Raw genomic sequence first — 26,893 nt, forward strand, 5'->3', positions numbered from 1 at the left:
ATTTGCCCATCTATTTTTAATAATGCTAATCATTTCAATAAAACAAAAAATTCAGAAAAAAAACATTGTATTTAGCCAAGAGCAGCATTTGATAAACACTTTTCCGATGGATGGATGGACGGACAGACAAATTTGGGTGGACGTGTAGATGGATGGTTGTATAGTAGCTGCTGGTGACGCATGCGGCCTTATGGTGACAGTGAAAGAAACGTTTTTGCCCACTTTGTTTCTTATTAAAATGAAATATGACAAATAAAATGTTAATAAAAATAAAATTGAAAACATTAATGATCAACAGCAACAGCGGCGACGACAAAAAGTTGAACCAGATGATGTGCAACATCAGCGTGACAAAAATACTTTTCTAAACTTTGGAATGTGGCGGCACAGACAGACAATATGAGGACAATCGAACCCCATGCCTGATGTCCATCCAGGTCGCTATAAATGGACGCTACGCTTGAAAAGTTGCACAAGAACTGGCTATATGGGAATTTGAGAGCATAGATAGAGCACATTATATACCTCGTTTCCTGGTGGAAAAATTTCAGCAGCAGCAGTATATTTTCTAACATTGGCTGGCACAATGTTCGTTTGTCATCGTTGAAAACCCATGTTTTTCCCGATTACTTTCTTGGATATTAGGCAAATAACAGTTTTATTTAAATTTTACCATAAGTAATGAGGGAATGTTCTACTGAATGACATGCTTTAGTATCTTTTTTTTAAAAAAAAAAAGTAATTGGCGAAAAATATCGCGAATATATTGGGTTGCCCAAAAAGTAATTGCGGATTTTTCATATAGTCGGCGTTGACAAATTTTTTCACAGCTTGTGACTCTGTAATTGCATTCTTTCTTCTGTCAGTTATCAGCAGTGACTTTTAGCTTGCTTTAGAAAAAAAGTGTAAAAAAGTATATTTCATTCTAAGTTTTATTAAAAATGCATTTACTTTCTTTTAAAAAAATCCGCAATTACTTTTTGGGCAACCCAATAGTACCAGCCTTAACCCATTGGGAGCAAATTTAACTTTAAATGGTCGCAAACTTAGGATCTACAACCACGCTATTAAAGTTAGTTCCAATAACATTTAATAATTAGGGTATTTAAACGGATTAAGAAATAAAATCGGAGAATCATATAGTCGCAATTCAATGCAATTCTGTTATTGTTGATCGCACTTGGGTTGGCAAACCTGGAATGCTTGAGAACTCTCATTAAATGCTGATAACATTCATGAATATTTCAGCCACACGGAAGTCTGCCGAAAATATCAAACACTCTCCCCGCACTATTTGTGGCTAATTTTGCTGTAATAGTCCTGCTATTTTAGCAAAAAGATTGTAATTTAAGAATACCAAGTTACATGTCTGTTGTTTTTGTATAATGACTGCTACTCCATGAGATAATATGAGATGGGATTTTTAGGTTGCATATTCCAATTATTTGGTGCCTCAATTAATGCAAATCGGATAACGTTGTTAGTTTAAATTTGCGCACATTTCTTGCTTGGTTTTGGACACAGTTAATTGATTGCTGACCCAAAAATCATCAAGGGCACAAAATCTATTTGAAGCTGAACAAACATTTACGTCAAAAGGCTTCAACGATCTTTAGGTTACGATAGGTTTAAGTGGAAGTCTACCATCAGACTCACATAGATGTTTACTTCCATTGCGATAACACAGGAACAGGAGAATGAAGATGCCCTCTACTTCCTATTGTTGAACCATCCAGAACGCTTTAAAAAGCCCAACAACTTGCGAATGATCACATCCGCTAAATGAGGCAGGTTCTCAAAGAAATGAGAACCCAAAGTGGAGCTCCACCTGACTGCCAGCGCGGGATACGCACACAGAAGGTGTTCTATAGTCACTTCTTCTTCGATGTCCTAACAGCTTCTGCAAAAGTCGTTACTGGCAACCTTCTGTGTGTCAGCACGTTTTCGATTAGACAGTGACCTGTCATGACGGACACAATGACTGAGATGTCTGTTCTTGCCAGTGACAGCATAGAGGTAGACCTCTTCAAGTCTAGATTAGGCCACATAGTTTTGGTATGGTCACAGCCCCCTCTTTGTGACCATCAATCATTCGTTGTCCTTCGGGACTGGTTCTGAAAACTTAACTTACATGTCGCTAGCGGCATACTCACACATTCCGGTTTAAATCACAACTACTTAGCCGTGTCGACCGGGAGTTTTAATCTCAAACAAAGATTTAAAATAAACACAACACCATTTTAGAGTAAACATTCTATTTTTTGAAACAACAAATTGCATACTCTAATAGGAGAACAATTTGTTTGCTCTTGTAGCAAACATTGTTTGTTGGTTTAGCAAAAATGTGCTGAATATTTTTGCGGATTTTGTGTTTACAACACCATGCAAAAAAACGGAGCAAAAAGCTAGTCATATGACATATTGCTTTAAAACATTCACATGTTGGCTATCACAGCAGTCATGTCTGCTATTCCAATTTCAGCAGAGGAGGCTGCTATTATAGCAAACTATTTTGCTTTTTGAAATAAAAGATAGCTGCCATGCCATTAAAGCTATATCACGTTATGGATCGATTTAGGCTATACTTGGTTTAGATGTTGGAGACCGTAGTGGAAGTCATTGAACAAAATTTCAGCCAAATCGGTTAGGAATTGAGAGATCGGTTTATATGGGAACTATATCAGGTTATAAACCGATTTGGACCATACTTGGTATAGTTGTTAGAAGACGAAACAAATCACCTCATGATAAAGTTCATCAAAATCACATAATAATTGCGTACTCTAGAGACTCAAGAAGTCAAGACCCAGCTCGGCTTATATGGCAGCTATATCAGGTTATGAACCGATTTCGATCATACTTGGCACAGCTGCTGGAAGTCATAACAAAATGCTATGTGCAAAATGTCAGCCAAATTGTATATGAATTGCGCCGTCTAGAGGCTCAAGAAGTCAATATCCGAGATCTCTTTATATGACAGCTATACTAAAACATGGACCGATTGGGCCCATTTAGTATCTCAACCGACCTGCACTAATAAGAAGTATTTGTGAAAAGTTTCAAGTGCCTAACTTTACTCTTTCAAAAGTAAGCGTGTTTTCGACATATAGACGGACGGACAGGCACACGAACGGAAGGACATGGCTAAATCCACTTAGAACGTGAAGACGACCAAGAATACATGCGCTTTGTTAGCTCTCAGATCAATATTTCTATGAGTTACAAACGGAATGACAAAGTTAGTATAGGGTATAAAAATACTTCCAGAGAGTATTTCACAATTACAGTCACATTTTCATTTTGAACATCGCTGCTATAGACAATAGTCTTTTTTCATGGTGTAAACTGTTTGTTTAATTTTTTTTTTCAACCATCACGCTTTGGAAGTCCCTTATGGATGCAATGCATTGCGCAGGCTTGTGGATAGTCAGGAATCGGAGTAGAAAAACAAGGAGTAGTGTTTACTGTTATTTGCTTTTGATATCTGGATGTCCTGGTTAGGTAAGGTTTAAATGGCAGTCTGCCACCAGACTCCCTAAGACTATTTCGTTGCAATACCCCAGGAAGAGGCTATGGAAGATACCTCCTAGTGTCATTATAATACCATAGTAAGAGGAGAAGGAAGATGCCTTCTAGTTCCTACCGTTCATTCATCCAGATCGCTTTAGAAAACCCAACAACTTGCGAATGTTCACTTTCGCTAATTCACACAAGTTCTCAAAGAAATGATAAGCCAAAGTGGAACACTTTCTGACTGCCAGTGAGGAAAACACACACAGCAGATGTTCTATAGTCCCCTCTTCCTTTAAGTCCTCACAGCTTCTGCAAAATTCGTTACTGGCAACCTTTAGCCCATCAGCATGTTGACCTGTAATGGTAAATACAATGACTGAGACGTCTGTTCTATCCAGCGACATCAAAGCGGTAGTAGACCTCTCCAAATCTAGATATGGTCACATGATTTTGGAATGCTCTCAACCCTTCTTTGTAACTATCTATCATTTGTTACCGAAGGGTAAGTTACAGACTTAGCTTACATGTCGTTAGAGGCATACCCACAGATTTCAGTTCCCCTGGAATGTGTAAGGAGGTTCTTAGTTTCACAAACTCGTCTGCTCTGTGGGCAGGCACCCAGAACTGCTGGACTTTTACTGTACAGCTAACTCGTTGAGAGATCTGCGACAGTCGGGGCGGCTTTTGAATTTAGCAATTCACACTACAGTGGTCGCGTAACCTTGTCGATATGAGCAGTCCAATTTCATCACCTGGTCGTCTAGTTTGGAACCATCCGTATAGTAACTTCTTCTATGTCACTTCTATTACCAGGGATATAGTAGTTCCAATCGGTTCTATCAGAAAAAGTGGTTTTATCAAAAAGCGGCTCAGGCACTGCCTGGTATATCAGACATTGTATCAAGTATAACACAGTGTCCGCAGGCGCGACATGACCAAAAGGAAGCTCCCTTAGCCTCACAGCAATGGTCGCTGCAATTTGTCTAACCACGATGAGCAAAAGCATTAGTTGTAGCATTAAATTCAGTGCATCAGATGGTGTCGTCCTCAGTGCAGCTTTGATGCACAAACAAGCCATTCTTTGGATCCGGCTCAGTATTGAACAGTGGGTGGACTTTTAAAACGCGGTCCACCAGACCACAACACCATATAATATTATAGGTCTGACAACTGCGGAATATTCCCAGTGCACTTACTATACGCATGCTGTTGCCGTTCTGGCTGTCATAGGCAGGTGGAAAAGCATTTACCGGAAGTCGATTCTATAGACTAACCGTTCGGCTGAAATATGAATTATCCCTGTAGTGCATGTTTAGGCCAGCTGCCCAATCAACTACAAACCGGTGTGAGTTCCCGAAAATCTACTATTTCTGAGGAACATCCTTACATCGGGAATGAGTAGACGTTTATCCGTGGAACACACGATGGGGCAGCGTCACACAGCCCACATTCGACGATGCTCATTTCATTTTTCCTGCTATTCATTTCTTGTCAAGCATAATGCTATATTTTGAACTCTTAGTAAAAGGAACATTCTCTCCTACTAGTGGTACTATAGTTGAATCCTCTGGAACTTCGTTCTTTAACCTGCCCATCGTTGAAGACCCTATTGGGTGAAACGTGTTACCTATGGCTTAAATCTTAAGTCGCTGGCACAGTTCAAGCGAAGTGTGTTGTTGCCAACCGAATGCCACTGCATTGCCAACGTGAACTGTTACCTCAAGACCCAGCAAACCCCTGAACTACGTTATTTAACCTGCCCAACGATGGAGACCCTATTGGGTGAAACGTGGTACCTATGGTTTAAACCTTTAGTCGCTGGCACAGTTCAAGCGTAGTGTGTTGTTGCATTGCCAACTTGAATTGTTACCACGAGAGTCAGGAAACCTCTAGAACTTCGTTATTTAACCTGTCCATCGATGGGGATCCTATTAGGTGAAACGTGGTACCTATGGTTGAAACCTTTAGTCGCTGCCACATTTTAAGCGTAGTGTGTTGGTGCATTGCCAACCTATTGTCACTGCCATTGCCAATCGTTTATCCAAAGAAGCTCCGCTACTGACAAAGGTATGCGAAATATTTTAACAATTTGGGACAATATTGATACCCATAATGTATATTGCCAGGGGAAGGGTTCGGGTTTTTTAAAAACCTCAAACTCGGCTCAACAACTAAAAGAATAGTAAATTTTCCGAGAACATTCCACTGAGGAACAGGGGATACTACTCTAATATCAATGAGTGCAGTCCGATTAAAGTATAAGCTGAATGAAAAGGGTCTCTTTTTTATGCCGAGTCCGAGCGGCACGCAGCATACCGATATCACTTGGTAGAAAGGTTTTAACATGGCAGGATACCTCACAAATGTAGCCAGCATTAGTAAGCGGATAACCGCCGCTGAAAGTGTTTCTGATGATCACGCTGGTATTCTCGGCGTCATAGGCGGACATGCCAACTTCTGCGCCATGGTGGCTTCCAACAACAACTATAGCCGCTGTTTATTTCATAGTCAGAATGATCAGAATTAAAAATAAGTTCAATACGTTTTTACAAAACTGTATTTATTATACCCACCACCGTAGGATAGGGGGAATATTCATTTAGTCATTCCGTTTGCAACACATCGAAATATCATTTTCCGACCCTACAAAGTATATATATTTCGGATCGTCGTAAAATTCTAAGACGATTTAACGATGTCCGTGTGTCTGTCCGTCTGTTGTAATCACTCTACAGCCTTCAAAAATTGAGATATTGAGCTGAAATTTGGCACAGATACGTCTTTTTGATAAGTTCTTAAACGGGCCAAATCAGACCATATTTGGATATAGCTGCTATATACAGGGTGGCTGATGAAAGCCGCTACCAAAAAAAAATGTAATAACTTTTTTTCTATTTAATAATAATAATTTAATAATTAATTTAATTAATTAATTAATTAATTTAATTAATAATAATTTAATAATTAATTTAATAATTTAATTTAACATGAATAAAAGAAAAATGTATTCCATACACCGAAAAAAAAATGTAGCAATATTCATCATTGTAGCAATATTCATCAGCCACCCTGTAGACCGATTTTCCTATAAAGGGTCTAATGCCCAGCTTTAACTTTATTTTTCATGCGATTTTGCTGAAATTGAAATGAAACAGTAAGTAGTTAAAGGCGTCCCGACAACTGACCCAAATATGATTCAGATCGGACTATATTTAGATATAGCTACCATATAGACCGATCTCCCATATAAAGAGTCTGAAGACCATAAAAGTTTTATTTATAACCCGATTTCGCTGAAATTTGCAACAGTGGGCTATTTTAAGCCTTCCGACATCTGACCTAAATATGGGTTAGATCGGTCCATATTTAGATATATTGTAGCTGCCATATAGACCGATCTCCCGATAAAGGGTCTGAAGCCCATAAAAGCTTTATTTATTGCCCGATTTCGCTGATATTTAAAACAGTGGGTTATATTAAGCATCCGACATCTGACGTAAATATGGTTCAGATCGGACTATGTTTAGATGTAGCTCTCATATAGACCGATCTCCCCATAAAGGGTCTTAAGTCCATAAAAGCTTGGTTTTTTATCCGATTTCGCTAAAATTTTAAACATTTAGTTATTTTCAGCCTTCTGATACCCAATCTAAATATGGTTCAGATCGGACTTTATTTAGATATAGCTGCCATATAGACCGATCTGCCGATAAGGGGTCTGAAGCCAATAAAAACTTTATTTATTACCCGATTTCACTGAAATTTGAAACAGTGAGTTTTTCTGAGCCCCACGATATCCGACCTTAATATGGTTCAGATCAGTTTATAATTGGATATATCTGCCATAAAGACCAATATTTTGTTCTACAAAATTTAATAGTGACATATATATTGGACCACTCAATGTCCGTGCCGAATTTTTGTGCTTAAGTTATCCAATGTTTACCGGATTGTGACGAAATGGGGTTTACATACATACCCGAGGTGGTGGGTAGCCAAAGTTCGGCCCGGCCGAACTTAATGCCTTTTTACTTGTTTTTTTTTTTATTCTATGCGTTATGCGACGGACGGACACCTTAATAGTTGGACGATGATTTAACAACTGACTAATGATGTTGATTGGTAATCACAAATTTCCCAGAAAGCGGTGTTATTAATTATGAAGGGTACACAGGAAATGGGTAGATAACACTGACAGGGCAACTTTTAAACGAGGTTCAAATCCGGCAAATGCTATAAAAAGGAACGAAAAACTAAAAATTTTTTTCCAAAATTGAAGAAGTTTTAATGAAAAAAGAGGAACACTTGGTAGTTTTTTTATGGAAGCCTAGAATTAGCTCTTACTTAAAAGGTAAACCTTACCTTAAAAAACGCTGTGAAGCATCTTATGAAACCAATAACATGGCTAAAATATTGCCTGCAAAGGATCAAACTGTATTTGAAAAGGCTATACTTAGATGGAAGAATAAGCATTTCCACCTAACGTTCGTGTGTTGAAAGTCATTTTTTCGACATAAAGTTTTTCCAAGCTTCCTTCCTCCTTTCAACCAATTCTGGTCCTTTGGTCTCATCATTATGACTCATTATGATCCTTATAACTAAAACTTTGGTGCATGATCTGCTGTTGCCATTTCTACTTAACGGAAAGTCTACATACACCTAATAGACAACAAAATTCGCATGCTATGCATGAAAAACTAAAACAACAACAGTCTTCCCACATACTATAAGTGAAAAAATATCTCTCACACATATGGCATGGCGCAATGGCGCACGAAGTAGACATTCTGGTGTCATGCAGAGTGGCAAAATACTGTAGAGACGGGAAACACTAGCGCCTGGTCATTCATAAAATTTATCAACATTATTTGGATAACACTGACATTGAATATATGAAATAATAAGAATATTTTAGATATATGTGACCACTGACAGATAAGCAGATGATGTGTGTTTATTTTAGCAACGGGAACAGGTAAATATAGAAATGGATGATATCAAATTAAGAAGGAATTATGAGGTAAGTATAAAATTCATTAAAGAAATAACCATTGCAGTGAGGGTATACATATATGTAGCATGCTTTAAGGTATTATTCCCGCAGTTTGTAAATTTATTACTTATGTTGTCCTTTTTGCTTATCCTTTTTCAGAACGCCGCTTCTCGGCTTATCAATTGGAAGCACTTGATTCCACCGACGAGGACTCGTCCTCTGGCAGAGAGGATAGCTATCCCCCATCCCCAAATGGTTACCCACAACAGCAGCCCCCACAATTCGGACCATATCTGGGAGTAAATGGCCAAGTACCACATGAATCACGTTCGCGTACCAAGACCAAAAAACCACGCAGCAAATCATTGCAACCACAATCGAATATTGTGCCCTGGCGTAAAGCATCTCGCCCCCTGCGTGGTCGATCTCTTGGTAAATCACCCTTCTTGCCTGGTTTCAAACCAGAGCCCATCAAATCATGGACTGAGGAGCAAATTGATCTTAAACCCGCTCAAATTGAGAAGAAGGTGATACCTAAGACCGAGGTGGCAAAGGTTGTCTTGAAATCCATTAAGAGTCAGCGTGATCAGGGCTTGTTAAGCCTTGGAGCAACTCTCGACAAAATCATTGAGGGCAAGACGGATAATGAAGCCATTCCATGGATTACAATGCGTGACAAGCTACGTCAAGTGGAGACGGTTCAAAGGCAACTGGAGAAATTCGAGTTGGACGAAGTGTATTTGCGTGACTTTGAATTGCCGATTGTGACCGATGCACAACAGCCGCAACAGGCCACACATGAACAGGTACAACGTGATAGGGAAATTCAAAGGCTCAAGAGTATGGAGAGCATCGAAATCAATGAAATGACTCAGGAGATGGAAAAACTCCTTGATAAAGAATACAAAATGCCAAGGGTAAAGGGAGAAGACATTCCATGGCAAGAAATGCGCAAATACCTCAAGAAGGTGCAGCGCGAACACAAGCAGATAGAAAAGTTCAAGATAGAAGAGGTTGACTTGCACCATCTCACCGCCGAAGAACTAATTGCCCACCAAGCAAACCTGGAAGCCGCCCAAGCAGCCGGTGTCATGTGGATAGATGATGACACTAGAGCTGCCGTACAGCGATACATTCAGCAGAGAGACGAAATGCAGAAGATGGTAGAAATTCAGGACATCCAGAAACAACATTTCACCAGCACTGAACAATCGTCCACTTTCATTGAGCAAACAATGAGAACACAAATCGATGAGCGCACCAAAATGACGCAACACCACATCACCCAAGACATTACCCAGCAACAGCAGTACGTTAGTGTTGAGGATACCAAGTTAATGAGTTTCGAGCAGCGGGAACACCAACGATTGACCCGCCTGGCTAAGGAGCAGCAAAGCATGCACTGGCGCCATCCCAGAGAACCTCAACAATTCGTCCAAGTAGAAGATGCGCAATTCCTCAGTCTTCAAGAGCGCCAAGATACTGAGGAGCAGTCCTTGATACAGCCTCAGCCAGTAATGTGGGAGCGTGGTAAGAAGAAGCCCCAGCAGCCAGTGCCAAAGACTTATGAAGAGTTGCATGATGAACTTGTGGAAGGTGTGCCACAAACGCCCAAACCCGAAGAACTCGTACCAGTAATGTGGGAACGTGGCAAGAAGAAGACACAACAGGTTACACAGCTGCAACAAACTCAGCAATCTACGAAGACCTACGAAGAAGCTGTAGACCAGTTGGTTGAAGAACAGAAACCTCAGCCCGTGGAACAACTGCAACCCGTCATGTGGGAAAGAGGCAAGAAGAAGCCCAAGCCTCAGCAGCAACAACCCGTTGAGCAGCAACAACCTCAAAAGGGCTACGAGGAAGCTGTTGATGTATTGCCAGAAGAACCTAAACTCCAAGAACAGCCGCAACCTGTGATGTGGGAACGTGGAAAGAAGAAAGCCGCCAAACAACCCCAAGAGCAGCCAATTAAAACTTACGAAGAGGCTGTTGATGAACTGCCAGAAGAACCCAAGACACAAGAAACACCACAGCCAGTTATGTGGGAACGTGGCAAGAAGAAGAAGCAACAAGAACTCTCGGAAATAACACAAGTTACCGAAGAAAAGGTCCTGGAAGAAAAGGTGGTGGAAGAAGTCAAGAAAAAGACTACCATCAAGGCCATTCCACAACAGCCTGAAGAAAAGATCGGACAAATGCAGCTGAAACCAACTCCAAGACCCAAACCCAAAGAGAAGCCCACAAAGGAAGAAATTCACCTTAAGCCCGTTAAACGGACGCAAACAGCTACGACAGAAGATATTCAGGAACAACCTCAGAAATCATACGAAGAAGCTACCGATGAATTGGTCGAAGAACCACAACCACAACAGCCGGAAGAACTCAAACCAGTCCTATGGGAGAGAGGAAAGAAGAAGAAGCCTCAAAAGCTCCAGAAGCCAGCCGTCGAAGAGCCTGAAAAAACATACGAAGAGGCTATCGATGAGCTGCCCGAAGAACCAAAGGTAGAAGAGCAACCACAACCGGTTATGTGGGAACGAGGCAAGAAGAAGCCTAAGAAACCAGTTGATGAGCCTCAACCAGAACCCGAAGTTGTAGAGGAGACCACAGTGGCCGAAGAACAAGTAGAGGTTGAAGAAACAAAGGCAAAGGTGGTCAAAAAGAAGAAGGTTAAGAAACCAAAGGCTACTGAAGCACCCGAAGAGGAACAAGTGATTGAAGATGAGACTGAAGTTATCGAATCCATTCCACAGGAAGAAGAAGTAATCGAAGAAGTTGAGGAGCAACCACAGGAACCAGAGCAAGAAGTCACCAAGAAACGCCTCAAGAAGAAGAAGCCCAAGAAGAAGCCAGTTAAACCGGAAGAAGGCGAAGAGGAACCCACCGAAGAACAACCCGAGGAAGAGGAGGAAGTTCCTGAAGAAATTGTTGAGGAGGAAGAAGATAAACAGTTGGAACCCCAACCCGTATTAGCACCCAAGAAAATACCTCAACAAATTGAAGAGAAGGTGGAGGAAGTTAAACTTAAACCGGTTAGAAGACCCATCAAACAGCTGCCTAAAGAAGAAACTCTGGAAGAAGTTCGTCTTAAACCGGTTAAGCGCGTATCTCTTAAACCCGAGGAGCAAACACTGGAAGATGTCGAACTTCAACACGTTGAAAAGATTGTCGAAGAGGTGGTATTAGAAGAGAAGAAAAAGGTCAAGAAGGTTAAGAAACCCAAACGCGAAGAACTTCCCGAAATTCCAGACGGTGAACCGGTTGAGTTGGAAACCGCAGAGCATATTGACATAGAAAAGGAGCCACAAATCGAAGAAGCGCAACCTCAGTTGCCATGGAGACGTGGTGAGAAGAAGAAGCCTGTCGAACAACCCATGGAAGAAAAACAAATGCCTAAGGGCAAACGCCGCCCACTGCAAGAAGAGAAGCCAGAGGAAGTAACTCTGAAACCCATTCCTGCCAAGCCCAAGGAAAAACCTGAAAAACCAGAAAAAACTGTACCTGCTCCAGAATTTGTACCTGAAGATAAACAACCCTCCGAGGAGAAGGAGTTGGAAATTGAGCCTGTTCCTGTGACAGAAGAAGAGAAGCCCACAAAGGAGAAGCCCAAGAAAAAGGTTAAGAAGCCCAAGCTCCAAAAGGCAACTCCTTCTGTCGATGAAGTAGCCGAGGAAATTGCCGAACCATTCGCTGAACCCATTGCCGAAGAGGACCAAGTCGAAGAGGTTCCCATTGAGGAGCAAAAGGAAGTTGCCGTGTCCGAAGAAATACAGCCAGAGGAAGAGGTCACCACCAAGGAAGACACTGTCGATAAACCCTCTGTACACAAAGCCCACAAGAAACGCACAAAGCGTCTCAAGGAAGTTTCATTCGAAGAACAGCCTAAGCTTTTGCAGGCCACTGTCATCAATGCCGAAGAAGAAGTTGTCCAAGAGGAAGAAACCTCGCAAGAGATCTCACAAAAGAAGATAACACTGAAGAAGAAGACTGAAGAACCGCTGCCTAAATTCATAACCACCGAACAATTGATCGAAGTCGATGTCGATGACGTAAAGCGCAATGTCGAAATGAAGGTCACCTCCAATATTATCAAAAAGGAGAAACGCCGTGTGGTGCTTGACGACAGCCAACCTCTGCCCGAGCTCGAACTGATTACCCAGAAGAGAGTTCAAGAGGGCATCGACAAGGTGGCCGACGAAGAGATCATCGAAGACCAACAACTCACTCAAAACGAGCAGGAGACAACCACTTCGGAGGTGATGGAACAACGAAAGATTGTGAAGAAGAAAAAGAAGACAGTCAAACCACCACGCATCACGGAGAAGCTCCGACCTCGAATGGTGGTTCCAGAGGAGCCCACAATTTTGGAATGCAAGGTCGAGGGCATACCATTCCCCGAAATCAAATGGTACTTCAACGATATCCTATTGTTTGCTTCCGAAAAATACGAACTCAATGTGGTGGAGGATGTGGCGCAGCTGAAAATCGCTAAGGTTACACCCAGTGATGTCGGTATCTATACATGTGAAGCTAAGAATGAGGCCGGCGTAGCCGTTACACGCACCAATGTTGCTCTCGGTAAGTCTTCATCCATGCAAATGGAATGGTTAGTGTTATCCCATGGTAATGTAGAGCCCCCCTCTGAAACTTCTATTTTCCATAGAGTCCAACAAACGTCCTGTAGGTTTCTTCTACTCTCTTACTTAGTTGACTTTCCCTGCCCCTCTTTTTTTGTTTCACTTATTCATTCTTATTAAATTCTCACACCCTACCATTGCAAACAAATTTAGAAAAAGAACAGGGCATTGCACCACAGTTCACAAAACCACTCAAGATCGACTTCACTGAGGAGACCCCAGAACGACTGAGGGTCAAGGTAACCTGCCAAGTGACTGGCAAACCTATGCCCGAGGTCAAGTGGTATCAAGGCGTCGAGGAAGTCTTGCCCAGCGAGACTGTACAGATGTTCTACAACGAAAACACCGGCGATGTGGCCCTGGAAGTTATCAATCCACCACCCAACGAAGCTGTTTTATATTCGGTACAAGCTCTCAATCCATTTGGTCGTGCCGTTGGCAATGCCAATATCATGAGCAAGGTAGACGATGAGAAGCCTAAAGAATTACTTAAGGCCCCCACTATAACACCGCTGAGTGCCGTGGTTGTACCCCATGGCGGTACTCTATTTTTCGAGGCTAAATACGATGGCATGCCAAGGCCTCAAATTAAATGGTGTCGCAACGGACGACAAATTGAAGTCAATGAAGAAGTGACCATTGAAACCACCGAAACCACCACCACCATTAGAATTGTCAATATGACGCGAAAACGCGCAGGCAAATACGAGGTATCCGCCACCAATAAAGTTGGCGAAGCCAAGTCTTCGGGCACTGTTACCGTGTCGGATATGCCAACCGATAAGAACATTAAAGCTCCACGATTCATACAGCCATTGGAGCCCAAATTCTTTGGAGAAAATGAGGTGGCTTTGCTAGAGGCCGTTGTTGAATCCGAGCCATTGTCTTCGTTCCAATGGTATGTAAACAACGAGGCCATTACCAGTTCCACCGAGTGCCGCATTGTTACGAAAGAGAACAAATCCACACTTCTGATAGAGCAATTCAAGCCCAAATTCACTGGTCCCTACACCTGCAGAGCGGAAAATGTTGGAGGCTCCGTCACCTCGACAGCCACTGTTAAAATGCTGGAGGAAGCGCCACAAGAAGAGGCCGAAGAATTCGAATCGCCTCGTTTCCAGGAAGAACTCGCCAAGCCCGTAGAGGTTATGGATGGTGAACCCTTGCTGCTGACTTGCAAGGTGGTAGGTAAGCCAACACCACGCGTGGCCTGGTATCACAACGAAGAGAAGGTGGTGGAAAACAAAGAGACCCATATCTCCCAAGACTCCCAGGGCACATGCCAGCTTGAGATAACCGAAGTTTTCCCCGAAAATCAAGGCGAATACACATGTGTGGCCACAAACAAAATTGGCGAGACCCTAACCAAGACAACAGTTAAGATTCAAGGTACATTTAATACTCTGGCCACTGCAAAACAAAAATGCATATCTTCAACATAAGCAACACTAAACCCTTAGAATATTAGACTGAAACCATAATTAGTTTTAGATTTTCCTATAACCCTTTTGCAAATATTTATTTATTATTATTTTTTTTTATTGTAAAAACAAAGAGTCCAAAAAGGTTACTTGTTGATATGCTACTCGGCAGCACTAATCACTTAAGGTACTGGAAAGCATGGTTCCTTTATGGCCTCTTTAAATTGCTGACTATTCATCTGTTGTATCTTCTACGATACTTGTCCACACGTCCGTATCCTTGGATTTGTCCAATGTTTTATCTACAGCATGTCTTTATTTCACATTTATTTGCCTTCCTCTCTATCTGTCTCACGTTTTTTTGGTTTTTTTTTTGCTAAGCGTCTTTTTTCTCTTGAATGTGAAATGTGTGTGACGGATGGCAATTTTTAAATTTTCTGTTTTGGATTTTCTTTCTATTTTAATCAACATTTTATAGCATTTGAATATATCCCCGATTCTGAAGTAACTGGCTCAGAAGATGACCTACTGGATAGGGTAAGTAAAATGAAGAATTTTTTAGTTAGATTCTTCATTACCTCTGTGTGCTTTTACAACGCGGATATTCTCTCGACTGAAGGCAAATATTTTGGGTTTGGACTAGACTAAAAAACTTCTTAGAATACCAAGAAGTCTTTTGTGGAGCACGATTTTCTTATAAAAATTTGGTACTGCTCCACCCCAAAAACTCCACCAGACAGACATTTAAGCTATTAAATATAATATGGAACTTAAAAATGGCAAGTAAGAATCTGACGTTAAAATCTTTGATCAAATTTTTTTAATAAAATTTAAGAAATGTAAAATTAAAGAAAAATCATGTAAAACATAAGTAAAATAAATATATAACAAAAACTAGAAAACTAATATACTATTATCTAAAAATAATGCAATAAACTAAAATCAAAATAAATATAAAAAAATAAAGTATATTTTACTTATGTTAAAGCAAAATAACAAATAAAAAAAAAGAATTGTTCCATATTGTAAAATGGAACACCCATTGAAATTAGTACACCCCCATTCCATAAAATAAAATAAAAATAAAGTAAAATAAAATAAAATAAAATAAAATAAAATAAAATAAAATAAAATAAAATAAAATAAAATAAAATAAAATAAAATAAAATAAAATAAAATAAAATAAAATAAAATAAAATAAAATAGAATAAAATAAAATAAAATAAAATAAAGTAAAATAAAATAAAATAGTAATAAAGTAAAATAAAATAAAATATTAAAAAAGTAAAATAAAATAAAATAATATATAATATAATAAAATTAAATAAAATTATAAAAAATAAAATAACAAAATAAAATTAAACAAAATAACAAAATAATATAAAATAAAATTATGTAAAACAAAATAACAATAAAATCAAATACATTAAAACAATATGAAATAAAAGGTCCATTAATAAAAAGTAAAAAAAAGAATAGCGAAAGTAAATAATGCAACGTGCAAAAATACAAATATAATTTTAAATCTTATGTCATCTTTATGACAAAATATTGATTCCTCGCTCATGAACGTTATGATACTGTAGAAGACTGGATCAAACAATTGTTGATGTCCTGAACCAAACATCTGGAGAATATGGTGGATGAATCCGACCACAACTATTCGTCAATCACTCATTTTGTCTAGCTAATAACAATACACTCTAGAATCAATCGTGGTATTGTCCGTCAAAAACTCAAATAACCGAACCCCTTGAAACACCCACTAAACACAATTTTCGAAGTGGTTTAAGCTGCTAAATACACAACAGAACACAAGTTCTCTGCACACATCATGTAATATTCGCCTTGCTTACACCGCATTGTTACCCGCTTTAAGCCTAGTATTGACTTCATTCACCACGAAAATGCCTATTAAATTGTTGCGAAATCCGACGGACTCTATTCTTCGCCAGAACACAAACAAATGTCATACAACAACACACAATAAAGACAACAGCATTGAAGCAGGGTTGATTGGTGCCCATTTCGTGAGCATTTAATTGAACGATATTTCAACTGACGCAGCGGCTTGTCGTTACTATTTTGCTGATAGAACTCAGTACCACTTTCAGCGAATGATTGATTGCGAAAAAATTGAATAAGATCAACTGTTGTCATAAAAGCCAATTACTTAGTGAACGGAGTTCAAATTTTATTGTATTTATTTGTAAAATAATCTTAATATGCAATAATCTTGGTTTTTATACCCCCAGACCCTTAAGACTGTAGTTTGACATGCAAGTGTGCCATTCACAGGTATTTTCGGACTAATTATGCTACACTGACCTTTAGTTGACCAACATTAACATTTGTTTTTCTTTTGTTGCCCCAACCTATGTACTTAAGCCGTGAGAATATCCGATAATCCTGAATGCTTTGATTTGTTGAGCGATTTTTTCATTTTTATAAATTACTTTTTTTCCAGTCAATCGATGAAGACAAACCACCGAAAATAATTAAGAAATTACCCGAAAAAATCGAACCCAAAGAGGGTGAATTAGCCAAACTGGAAGTCAAAGTTATTGGCAAGCCAAAGCCAAAAGTCAAATGGCTGCGGGACGACGAGGAGATATTCGCTTCCGAAGAATATCAAATCGAAAATTTCGAAGATGGCACCTCAGTGCTGGTCATCAACAACATTTATCCCGATGATGTGGGCACAATTAGTTTTGAGGCCCACAATCCATTGGGTGTGGCCGTGACAACGGCTCTCTTTTCGGTCGAAGGTATTGGCAAACAACTTATTGTGGAATCATCATGTTTGAGTGTTTTATTGTACATATATACTTTTATATTAATTAAGATGTTTATAATGGATTCTTTTGCAGCATTCCAGCAGGGAATATTTGTTTATCCTTCACTATTTGTATCCTCTTTCTCTCCTTGTATATAAAAACCCCACCCCAACCACCCAGTCCCCTGTCCCCCATAGAAAATCTCAGTACAAGACACAGAATTACACATTCTTCTTATTGTTGTTTTAAGTTAAGGAAATACACTGTATAAATACTTTGTTTTTTTCCAAAGCAAAACATTTTTTTCAACAAAAAAAAACTAATTCATGTTTGTCTTATCGCCTCTATTAGGCATCGTTGGATCCAAGGACTATCGCAAGCCGGAATGGGTGACTCATATGGAAGAGATGCAAAAGGCTCTCAAAGGTGAGTTCAGAAATGTCTAGTCCTTGTGGTCCTTTAGGACTCAAACTGTAAATCTTTAAATGTGTTTTATTTAAAGAAATCCTTCATCTGTTATGGATGAATAACTTTAATCCACTTTGTGTATATGTGTTTTAATATGAAGTTCAAACTTCGCTGTCTTACTTTCTCTCTCTCTCTCTCTCACTCTCTGTCTCACTCTGTGTGTCTATTCTCTGAAACTATTGTAATAATTACCCTCCTATTGTTGTCTTTGTACTCTTCAAACTCTTTTATTTTTTCTTCCACTATATGCGTCTATGAACTATGAAGAAAATATATAAACATGTGTGTCCCAAATACGTGCCGTTTTTCTTAATCACCAAGTTTTTTTTTTTCTTTGTAAAAAGCAACATATTTTTTAATGTCTTATAAAATCCCTGTTGTACAACTGTCTATCCTGTGGCCAACATTGTCATGCGCCTCTTTTCCATACCTAAAAGCGCAACCTTAACTAGCTGTACCCTGTAAAAATAAAGAAGGTCTAAAGCTCTTCAGGTTTTTGTGTATTTTTTAAATACACAAAAATATGACAAAAAAAAACGCACATTATCCTTTAAATAAGCAGAGAATCCTACCCTTGATAACTTCTCCCCAGTAGAACCCCTTTTATTCAGAGAAAAATAAAAGTATACGCCATTATTTTAGTTAGCCTTAGTATAGATTACGTTTAATGTAGAATTTATTAATATATTTAGCAAAGGTATTTTTGCATTTATAATAATTATCACATACAGAACATTATCTATCATTTGATTTTTTCCAAATTTGTTCTCTAACAAAACATTTCTTTTTCCAAGTATTAGATCATTCCAAATTATACTAACAATACTTCTTCCCCTCCACACACACACGCAAAATTTTACTTTGGTGATAATACACATACAATGTTTAGCAATCATTTATTATTGCTTTTTTTAAGTTATTAAAAGGATAAAAAATATTTGGACTATTGAAAGGAGTTTTAGAACCTTTATCCTTGGCCAGATAATAGTTACATTCCATTAAAACCCTTATCATATCCACAACAACAAATAACACCTACATACACCGCAAATAAGCTTTCAATGTTACCTTACATGTGTGGTTGAACCAGAAATAATCTCAACATCATCTTCTACAATAAACAGACAAACAATTTAAAAAGAAAAAAAAACTAAGAATAAAACATTTCAAATGTATTGATTGGTATATGGAAATAGCTGTATTGAATGAATGTATTCAATAAAAACTTTCAACAGTAATTACAATGGAAAAGAATGGAAACTTTAGAGAACACATATCTCATTGCAAAAAAGCGACGTCTGTTACAAGCTAAATCGTAATTATTTATGTATGGCCCAGAAAGGTTTGAATTACTGAAATACTCAATAAGCCTTGTTAAGGAGGGTGACAATGAAAATCGAGAAAAAATCATGTTGAATCCATTAAATACTGTATATTGTTTGAATTATTAAACAAGTAAGAGCGTGCTATGTTCGGCCGGGCCGAATCTTATATACCCTCCACCATGGACCGCATATGTCGAGTATCTCTTTTTAGGCAAACAAAGAATATTGATTAAGAATATGCTGTTTGTGTGTAATATTTCAGTTCATTCGGATAAGAATTGCTCCTTGTAGGGGCTCAAGAAGCTAAACCGGGAGATCGGTTTATATGGGAGCTGTATCAAGCTTTTGATCGATTCAAACCATATTAGACACGTATGTTGAAAGTCATAAGAGAAGCCGTTGTACAAAATTTCTGCCAAATCGGATGACAATTGCGCCCTCTAGAGGCTCAAGAAGTCAAAATCCCAGATCGGTTCATATGGCAGATATATGAGGTTAGTTACCGATTTGCGCCATACTTAGCACAGTTATTGGAAGTCATAACAAAACACCTCGTGCAAAATTTCAGCCAAATTGGATGAGAAATGCGCGCTCTATTGGCTCAAGAAGTCAAGATCCAAGATCGGTTTATATGACAGCTGTACCAGATTATGAACCGATTTGAATAACACTTAACACAGTTATTGGAGGTGATACCAAAACACAACGTGCAAAATTTCAGTCAAATCGGACGAGAATTGAGCCTTCTAGACGCTCAATAAGTCAAGACCCAAGATCGGTTTATATGGCAGCTATATTAAAACATGATTTGGTCCATTTACAATCCCAACCGACCTACAATAATAAAAATTATTTGTGCAAAATTTCAAGCGGCTAACTTATCTCCTTCGAAAGTTAGCGTGCTTTCGACAGACAGGCGGACGGACATGGCTGGATCGACTTAAAATGACATTGCCGATCAAGAATACATATACTTTTTGGGGTCTCAGACGCATATTTCGAGGTGTTACAAACAGAATGACGAAATTAGTATACCCCCATCCTATGGTGGAGTGTATAAAAATAGTACACTCTATCAATCTAAATATCATTGATATAGTGTGAGAATTGATAAATTTTGAAATATTTCAAAAGGTTAGCAGTTAAGCTACAATTCTGTTGAATGTAGGTTAAAGTGACAAGCAGCAATCAGGATCACTTAGATAAGCGAATTCATTGCGATATCATAGCAACGAAATACAGGTACATAATTTGCCTTTAATTTCTCCCGTTGAAACAATTTTTGCGATTGTTTAATATATTTTACTTCAGGCAAATGTCTTGGAAATCCTATGAACTTTGCAGCCCATGTGTTAAAACTTCAAGTTGAATTCGTATTGCTTGCAAATGTGGAGTCTACACCAGGGCGAAGTCGAGGTTTTGAGACCAGAGTCGGACTATTGAGCTAGAGTCAGAGTTCGGTTTAAACTTGAGCTTTCTTGCTGCAACTTCGAACCGCACTCCGACTCCGGCTTAATCGTACGACTCCGACCAAGGGTCAGACTCGGCCGCCCTGGTCTGCACACAGTTGCAGTTTTTTGTAAATGCCTATTCTTCAACCTCGATGTTTCAGCAGAGTTCTAATCTTTAGTCCTTGAAACAGCAACTTGTTATCAAAAACATTTTGACATTTACGTCAACCATTGTGGCAAATCTTACCACAAGAAGGCGAATTATTTTCGTCCTACTAATTTGCCATCCTATATGCTGTGGAGACTCTTTAAAGGTTTATGGGAGCATATCATAGAGATCGCCCGTCTCAGTAACAGCATGCATTCAGCAAGGGCAAGTCCGCTTAAAAAGCCCTTGGCGACCTAATTTCCTACATTGAGAGTTCTCTCGCTGTCAAGGCAAATGTCAAGGAATATACAACAGTAGCATTTCCTGACATTGAAGGTGCAATAATGTTAAACCGACGTCACCCATGAAGGAGCTGGAGGAAATTTCTAGGCGTCACCATTACCGAACGAAAGATTATTAATAGCTTACTGACAGGACACATAAGACTACGAGCTCTTACTTACTTGACTTGCAAATGCAATGCAAATTTGCCTATGAACATTCCATTAAGGAAAAGGGGCAAACTTCTCACATATCATTGTGCAGTCCAATTCAAGTTTTAGCTCAATGATAAGGGACCTCGTTTTTATAGCCGAGTCCGAACGGCGTGCCGCAGTGCGACACCTCTTTTGAGGAGAAGTTTTTACATGGCATAGTACCTCACAAATGTCGCCAGCATTAGGAGGGGATAACCACCGCTGAAAGCCTATTAAAGTAAGTTACTTGACTTACTTTACTTTAATAGGCTATGACAGAACATTTGTTCCACTAGCCGAACGTAGAATCGTGTTCCAAGCACCTCGATCTTCTGCGCTCATTCTAAAATCTCTGACACCAAGTTTCAAGGTGTTTCGAACCACTTTCATCGGGCTTTTGGTCGTCCCGATTTGAGTGTACCACCGCGTTTTCCTTCAAAAGACTTCTTTCCCGGAGCTTCTTCATCCATGCTGACAACATGACCTAGCCAATGCAGCTGTAACGTGTAACTATGATATCGTCGTCATACAGCTCGTGGTTCATACGACGCCTATATTCTCCAGCAACACCAAGCACTGCCTCGTCTGCTTTCACAAGTACCTGTGCCTCAGAACCACATAATCTTCGTCTGTCGAGAGGTGGCGATGTTTCTTAATCTTAATGCAAAGTAGCATCGGTTTGCCAGTATTATTCTTCGCTTTATTTCAAAGCTGGTGTCACTCGTTTTGGTTACGGCGGACTACGAGCTCACTTATACAAAATCGGTACTGCAAGTGATAACATATGTAGGGCATGTGCGGAAGATGATGAGTCATTGGATCATTTCCTATGTCTTTGTCCGGCTTTCGCGGCTAACAGACACCGGTATTTAGGTGGGAACACAATATCAGACATAAACCAACTTAAGGGCGTGGTATGAAAAACAATTAGGAATTTTGTATGTGGCACGAAATTCCTGACTTAGATATTCTTTATCGAGGTTACACGCACAACACGCCCATTACAGGCTTAGATGTATGTCCATAGTGGCATAGGGCGGATTAATATCCGCACCCTCTTTTCAACCTAATCTACTAAGAGATGATTTACGGCCGGCTTGGGATCTATAGAACTAAAAAGATGGGTCGGCAGGGGAACACTACATGAAGTTGTACTGTCTCCTTTACTTTGGAATATAGCCATTAAAAATATATTATTATCTCCGGAGGAAAAGGGTGTTAAAGTGGTTGCGTATGCTGATGACGTGGCTATTGCGCTTAGGGGGAAAGTATCCCCGCACTCTTGAGATATACTTCGGGAAGCTTTACATGCAACAGCGAAATGGGTTACCGAAATTGGTCTAGGCGTAAATCTATCTAAGATAGTAGTAGTTCTTTTCAGCAGGAGATACAAGTTATCCACAATAGCTCCTATCTCCCCTTGAGAGGAGAGAATGTTCCACTTACTGAAAGCACCAAATACCTTGGTCTTTTGCTAGACGGGAAATGTAACTTCAAATCAAACATTCTGGAACGGACAAAAAAGACAACTATGGCCCCATACATCTGCAAGAGAGCCATTGGCAACAGTTGGTGGGTTTTAAACAAGTGTCATGCACTGGGTATATTCTGCATTTGTCAGACATCTAATGCTAGATGGTGTTGTAATCTGATAGACGGTGCTTCAAAAGTCCACCTACTGTTCAACACTTGGCCGGAAATGATGTTTGTGCATCATTAAATGCTACACCTAATGCCTCTGAACATTGTGGCTCCATACACCTGCAAGAGAGCCATTGGCAAAAGTTGGGTGTTTTAAACCCGTGTTATGCTTCATGGTGCTGAGGTCTGGTGGACGGCGCTTCAAAAGTCACCTACTGTTCAACACTTAGCCGGATCCATAGGATGACTTGTTTGTACATCATTTAGTGCTACACCCTCGACCATTGTAGTATAGTATGTATCAAGCCGAGATTCTTGCAATTCCAGAAGTTGTGGAATGACTAGGATATAATGTCATAACGACGATTGGCATAAACAACTTCTCAGCAATTGCAAAATTTGCCCATGAAAATTCTAACAAGGAACTGGGGTAAATGGAACTTGAGGCCACCATAGCGTAGAGGTTAACATGCCCACCTATGACGCTGAACGACTGTGTTCGAATCCTGGCGAGAACATCAGAAAATTTTTCAACTGTGGTTATCCCCTCCTAATGTTGGCGACATTTTGTTGAGCTTAAAATTTGAATCGGACAACACTCATTGTTATGAGTGTTTCACCTGATCTGGGTGCCGGGTCACAATGATATCCCAGGAATTGTAGTGCAGACGAGCTTGCAAGATTTGCGACTATTCTACACATTTCAGGGGAACTTGAATCTGTGGGTATGCCTCTAGCGATATGTAAGCTAAGTCTTCAGGATCATGCCCAAAGGTCAACGAATGGCAGACGGTCACAAAGTGCGGGTTGTGAACACTGCAAAATTATGTGGCCCAATCTAGACTTGAAGTGGTCTACCGCCTTGCACCTTTTTTAATCAATGACATTATAATTGATATCGGGTACATATTTATAGCGTCTACTGTCTAAACCAGTTGTTTGGGATATAAAGCATTGTGTCACAGTATCCGTAGATGTTACTCTACCAAAAGGAGAGTTCCCTTAAACTTTGTACTATATTGTTGTCAAAAAATAATTTGAGGATACGATTGAGCCAAGACCATAACAGTTTAGAAAAGTGCAATATAATTTGAAATTCGATTTCTTGTTCAACTAGCTGAACTTAAGTTTTCACGGTCGCAGAAGGTTCAGTTTCGAGTCTTTCGACCTTTTTTTTGTAGGACAAAAGTCGCATTTCACATTATATTAAACGATTATGAAAACTGTAACTGATTTCACCGTTTTCCTGAAATGTTCATAGAAAGTCAAGTTTGGCTCTTCTGTGAAAAGGTTACTTCATTTCTTGATATCCAAAGGGGGGAAGGTGGACCCTCTTCCTTACAATAATTTTCAAAAATGGCAAACCTCGGAGACAATTGCAGCGAAAGGGGACAAAACGGGACTTAAATGAGAGGTCATTGGGGGTAGAATGGAAACCTGATATCCATTTTTGGACCAAATGTCTGCTAACCGTCCATCCCCATTAACCCATTTTGGAAGTAGAATAAGAATCTGATATTGGAATTTTAAGGCCAAATGGTTAAGCCGCGCAATCCTCCAAAACAGACATGTAGCATGACCAGGTGAATATAGAACTTTAAATAAAACTCTTTAGCAGTAGAAGAAGATTACAAATCTGATATGAATATATGGGACAAAGTGTCTGAGAGCCGCCCAAGGGAACGGTCTTTATCTCAAATATTATATTCAAATTTATGATAAATTTGACCCAAGAAGAACCTGTGTGTCTTTGAAAAGCTTGTATTCAATATGAAAATGCAGATTTCCATTAGGTAACAGGGGCCAACTACTCACATATCAATCAGAGTATTCAATATGATACTTATATAAAATGTATTTGAAAGCAGATAAATTCATTGACGCGAAGGTATTATCCCGTAAAAATAAGCTCAAAGCTTTTGGAATTATTCGCATTTAGAGTATCTGCTAAAAGTTGATTCAAAATTGCAGATTTCCCCATCTAATGGTAGTCATTTAAGCTTTAATTTGAGCTGTGACAACGTCATGAAAATGTATTGAAATGTGAATTACAGAATTGAACTCTGTGGTGTTCCTCCATTAATTATATAATCGATTATTGAATTTGTTAACGCTGAAAGTTATCAACGGCTTTTCCATACAAAAAAATCATGAAATTGACAAGTCGAAAATTGGCATTTTTCCACCACCTGGGGGAATTTAGTTAGGTTGAAAGTATGTCACAAAGAGGCAAATGTGATATAAATATGCCGTTCTGTTGCCTCCTTAGGTCGCCCTTACACTGTCTTTACTAAAGCATACAAAAGATAAATACCCAAATGCTGAAATTTAAAGTTGAATTTCCCAAAGCGTTATTATCAACAAGTAAGGGTGCTTACAAACAACTAGACCATTTTGGTAAATAATTTCATGCTTTAAGAATATATCAAGTATCTGACAAGAAGGAAATACAATCGAAATCGGATAAGTGAAATACTAAAAAATCCGTCTTTTTTTGTTTCACTTAACCGTAATTACCAGTTAAGCGTAGTTCGGTTAAGTGAAACCCATTTTCAGTTAAGCAATAACCCCTAAGTGAAAGTGAATTTTCAGCTCACCATACTAATGGAATGTATGGAACAACATGATTTGGGAAGAAGCAATGCTCAGTAGCGTTCTTACAATTACTAACGGAATGACAAAACATGTTTTTGATGACGCAAATTTTTCCAATCCCCAACAGTTTCCCATTTAAATAACTTCTAAACTTATCCGAATTAAGTTTAATTTAAAAATGGAATTTGAAGTGTAATAACTTTTTCAAATAAGCGATATTTCCGTTAAACGATATCTCACTTGAACAAATTGAATTTCATTTAATAACACCGTTAAAGAAAAAATCTTTCCACCAAGATTCACTGAAGCGGGATTTTCACTGCGGTTTCGAGGGAATTTTCACCAAAACGTATTGCAGTTAAGCGGTATCAACTGTATTGGTTTTTCGATTTTTGCACTCAATAATTGTTGATTTATAGCAGAAGATGAACATTAAAAGCTAAATGTTATGCTAATATTGGAGAATAGAATATATAGAGTTTGATCTCACTCGTCTAGGGTAGGGCTGAGATTTAAAATAATTCGGTACAATTTTACAATGTCCCCAATGTGATTAACAAGAGAACTAGCTGTTGCGTAGAACAGATGCGGGTTTTTTGATGGCAAGCAATAATTTTCGTAGCGCATGCAAAGGTGTTAAATAAGAGAAAATTGCACACCAAGTGAACTTAGGCCTGCGTATAGAGTTCTCAGGATTGGGAAATTATGACTTTTACAAACTAATCAAAGTAAATTCATTGTATTCAATTTACTCGACATTGTTTATAGGGAATAGAGGCTAGGCTCAAAACTTAATATCTAAGATACATACAACTATTAAGGAATATTTTGCAACATTGATTCGCATTAAATGAGTATTACTCCAATTCAATATGTAATTGATCCCAAGAACCTGTCAACTATTTCCATTTTCAAAGTCCTTTGTCTAACAAGAGTATTATAGTATTAAATAAACCCATAGATACTTGACAACACAGATCACAAAATTCAGTCAAACATCACAGTAAGTACACATTTATGTTTTCTTTTTTGCCCCCCTCTACCCCCGAAAACTCTGTACATGACGCCCTTGCTCACTATTTTTTTCGAAATTTGTATGTGTAAACTTGTTCAATTAAGCACATCGCATAGAATTATAGAAACAAATGGCAATTTGTTTTTTTTTTTCTTTTGTAGTAATAATGCAGAAAATTTATATTTTCTCTTTTTTTTCTTTTTATGCTTTTAATCGTTAAAACTGCTGCTTTTAGCTGCTAAATGCTCGCCATCGCTTGTCAATGATATGCTCGATTGCCGTGCGGCAATAGGTGAAAAGGCTAAGTTCAAAGTACAATTTGCAGGAAATCCGAAACCAGGTATTATTTGTGGCATTCGATACAGACTTTCGCACGCACAAATCTTCCATACCATATCGTTCCACAACAACATAAACGAACCAAATATTGGCT

At 38.9% G+C, this 26,893-nt stretch overlaps 1 protein-coding gene across 4 annotated transcripts in view; it reads left to right on the plus strand.

The window, feature by feature from the left end:
• The window catches only part of LOC106081518 (titin), a 178,603-nt gene that overhangs the window by 86,301 nt on the left and 65,409 nt on the right, over window positions 1–26,893 (plus strand). For 2 of the 4 annotated variants that reach the window (XM_059360572.1, XM_059360574.1), the window contains exons 14-18: window positions 8,666–13,084; window positions 13,297–14,532; window positions 15,043–15,101; window positions 17,032–17,332; window positions 17,693–17,767. In XM_059360572.1, coding sequence (XP_059216555.1) covers window positions 8,666–13,084; window positions 13,297–14,532; window positions 15,043–15,101; window positions 17,032–17,332; window positions 17,693–17,767 — 6,090 coding nt within the window. Of the gene's footprint in view, window positions 1–8,665; window positions 13,085–13,296; window positions 14,533–15,042; window positions 15,102–17,031; window positions 17,333–17,692; window positions 17,768–26,695; window positions 26,801–26,893 lie in introns of all 4 variants that reach the window. The other 2 variants (XM_059360575.1, XM_059360573.1) reach the window with 2 other exon arrangements.

The sequence above is a fragment of the Stomoxys calcitrans genome, chromosome 1, assembly GCF_963082655.1.
Source record: "Stomoxys calcitrans chromosome 1, idStoCalc2.1, whole genome shotgun sequence".
In the NCBI taxonomy this organism is placed as follows: domain Eukaryota; kingdom Metazoa; phylum Arthropoda; class Insecta; order Diptera; family Muscidae; genus Stomoxys; species Stomoxys calcitrans.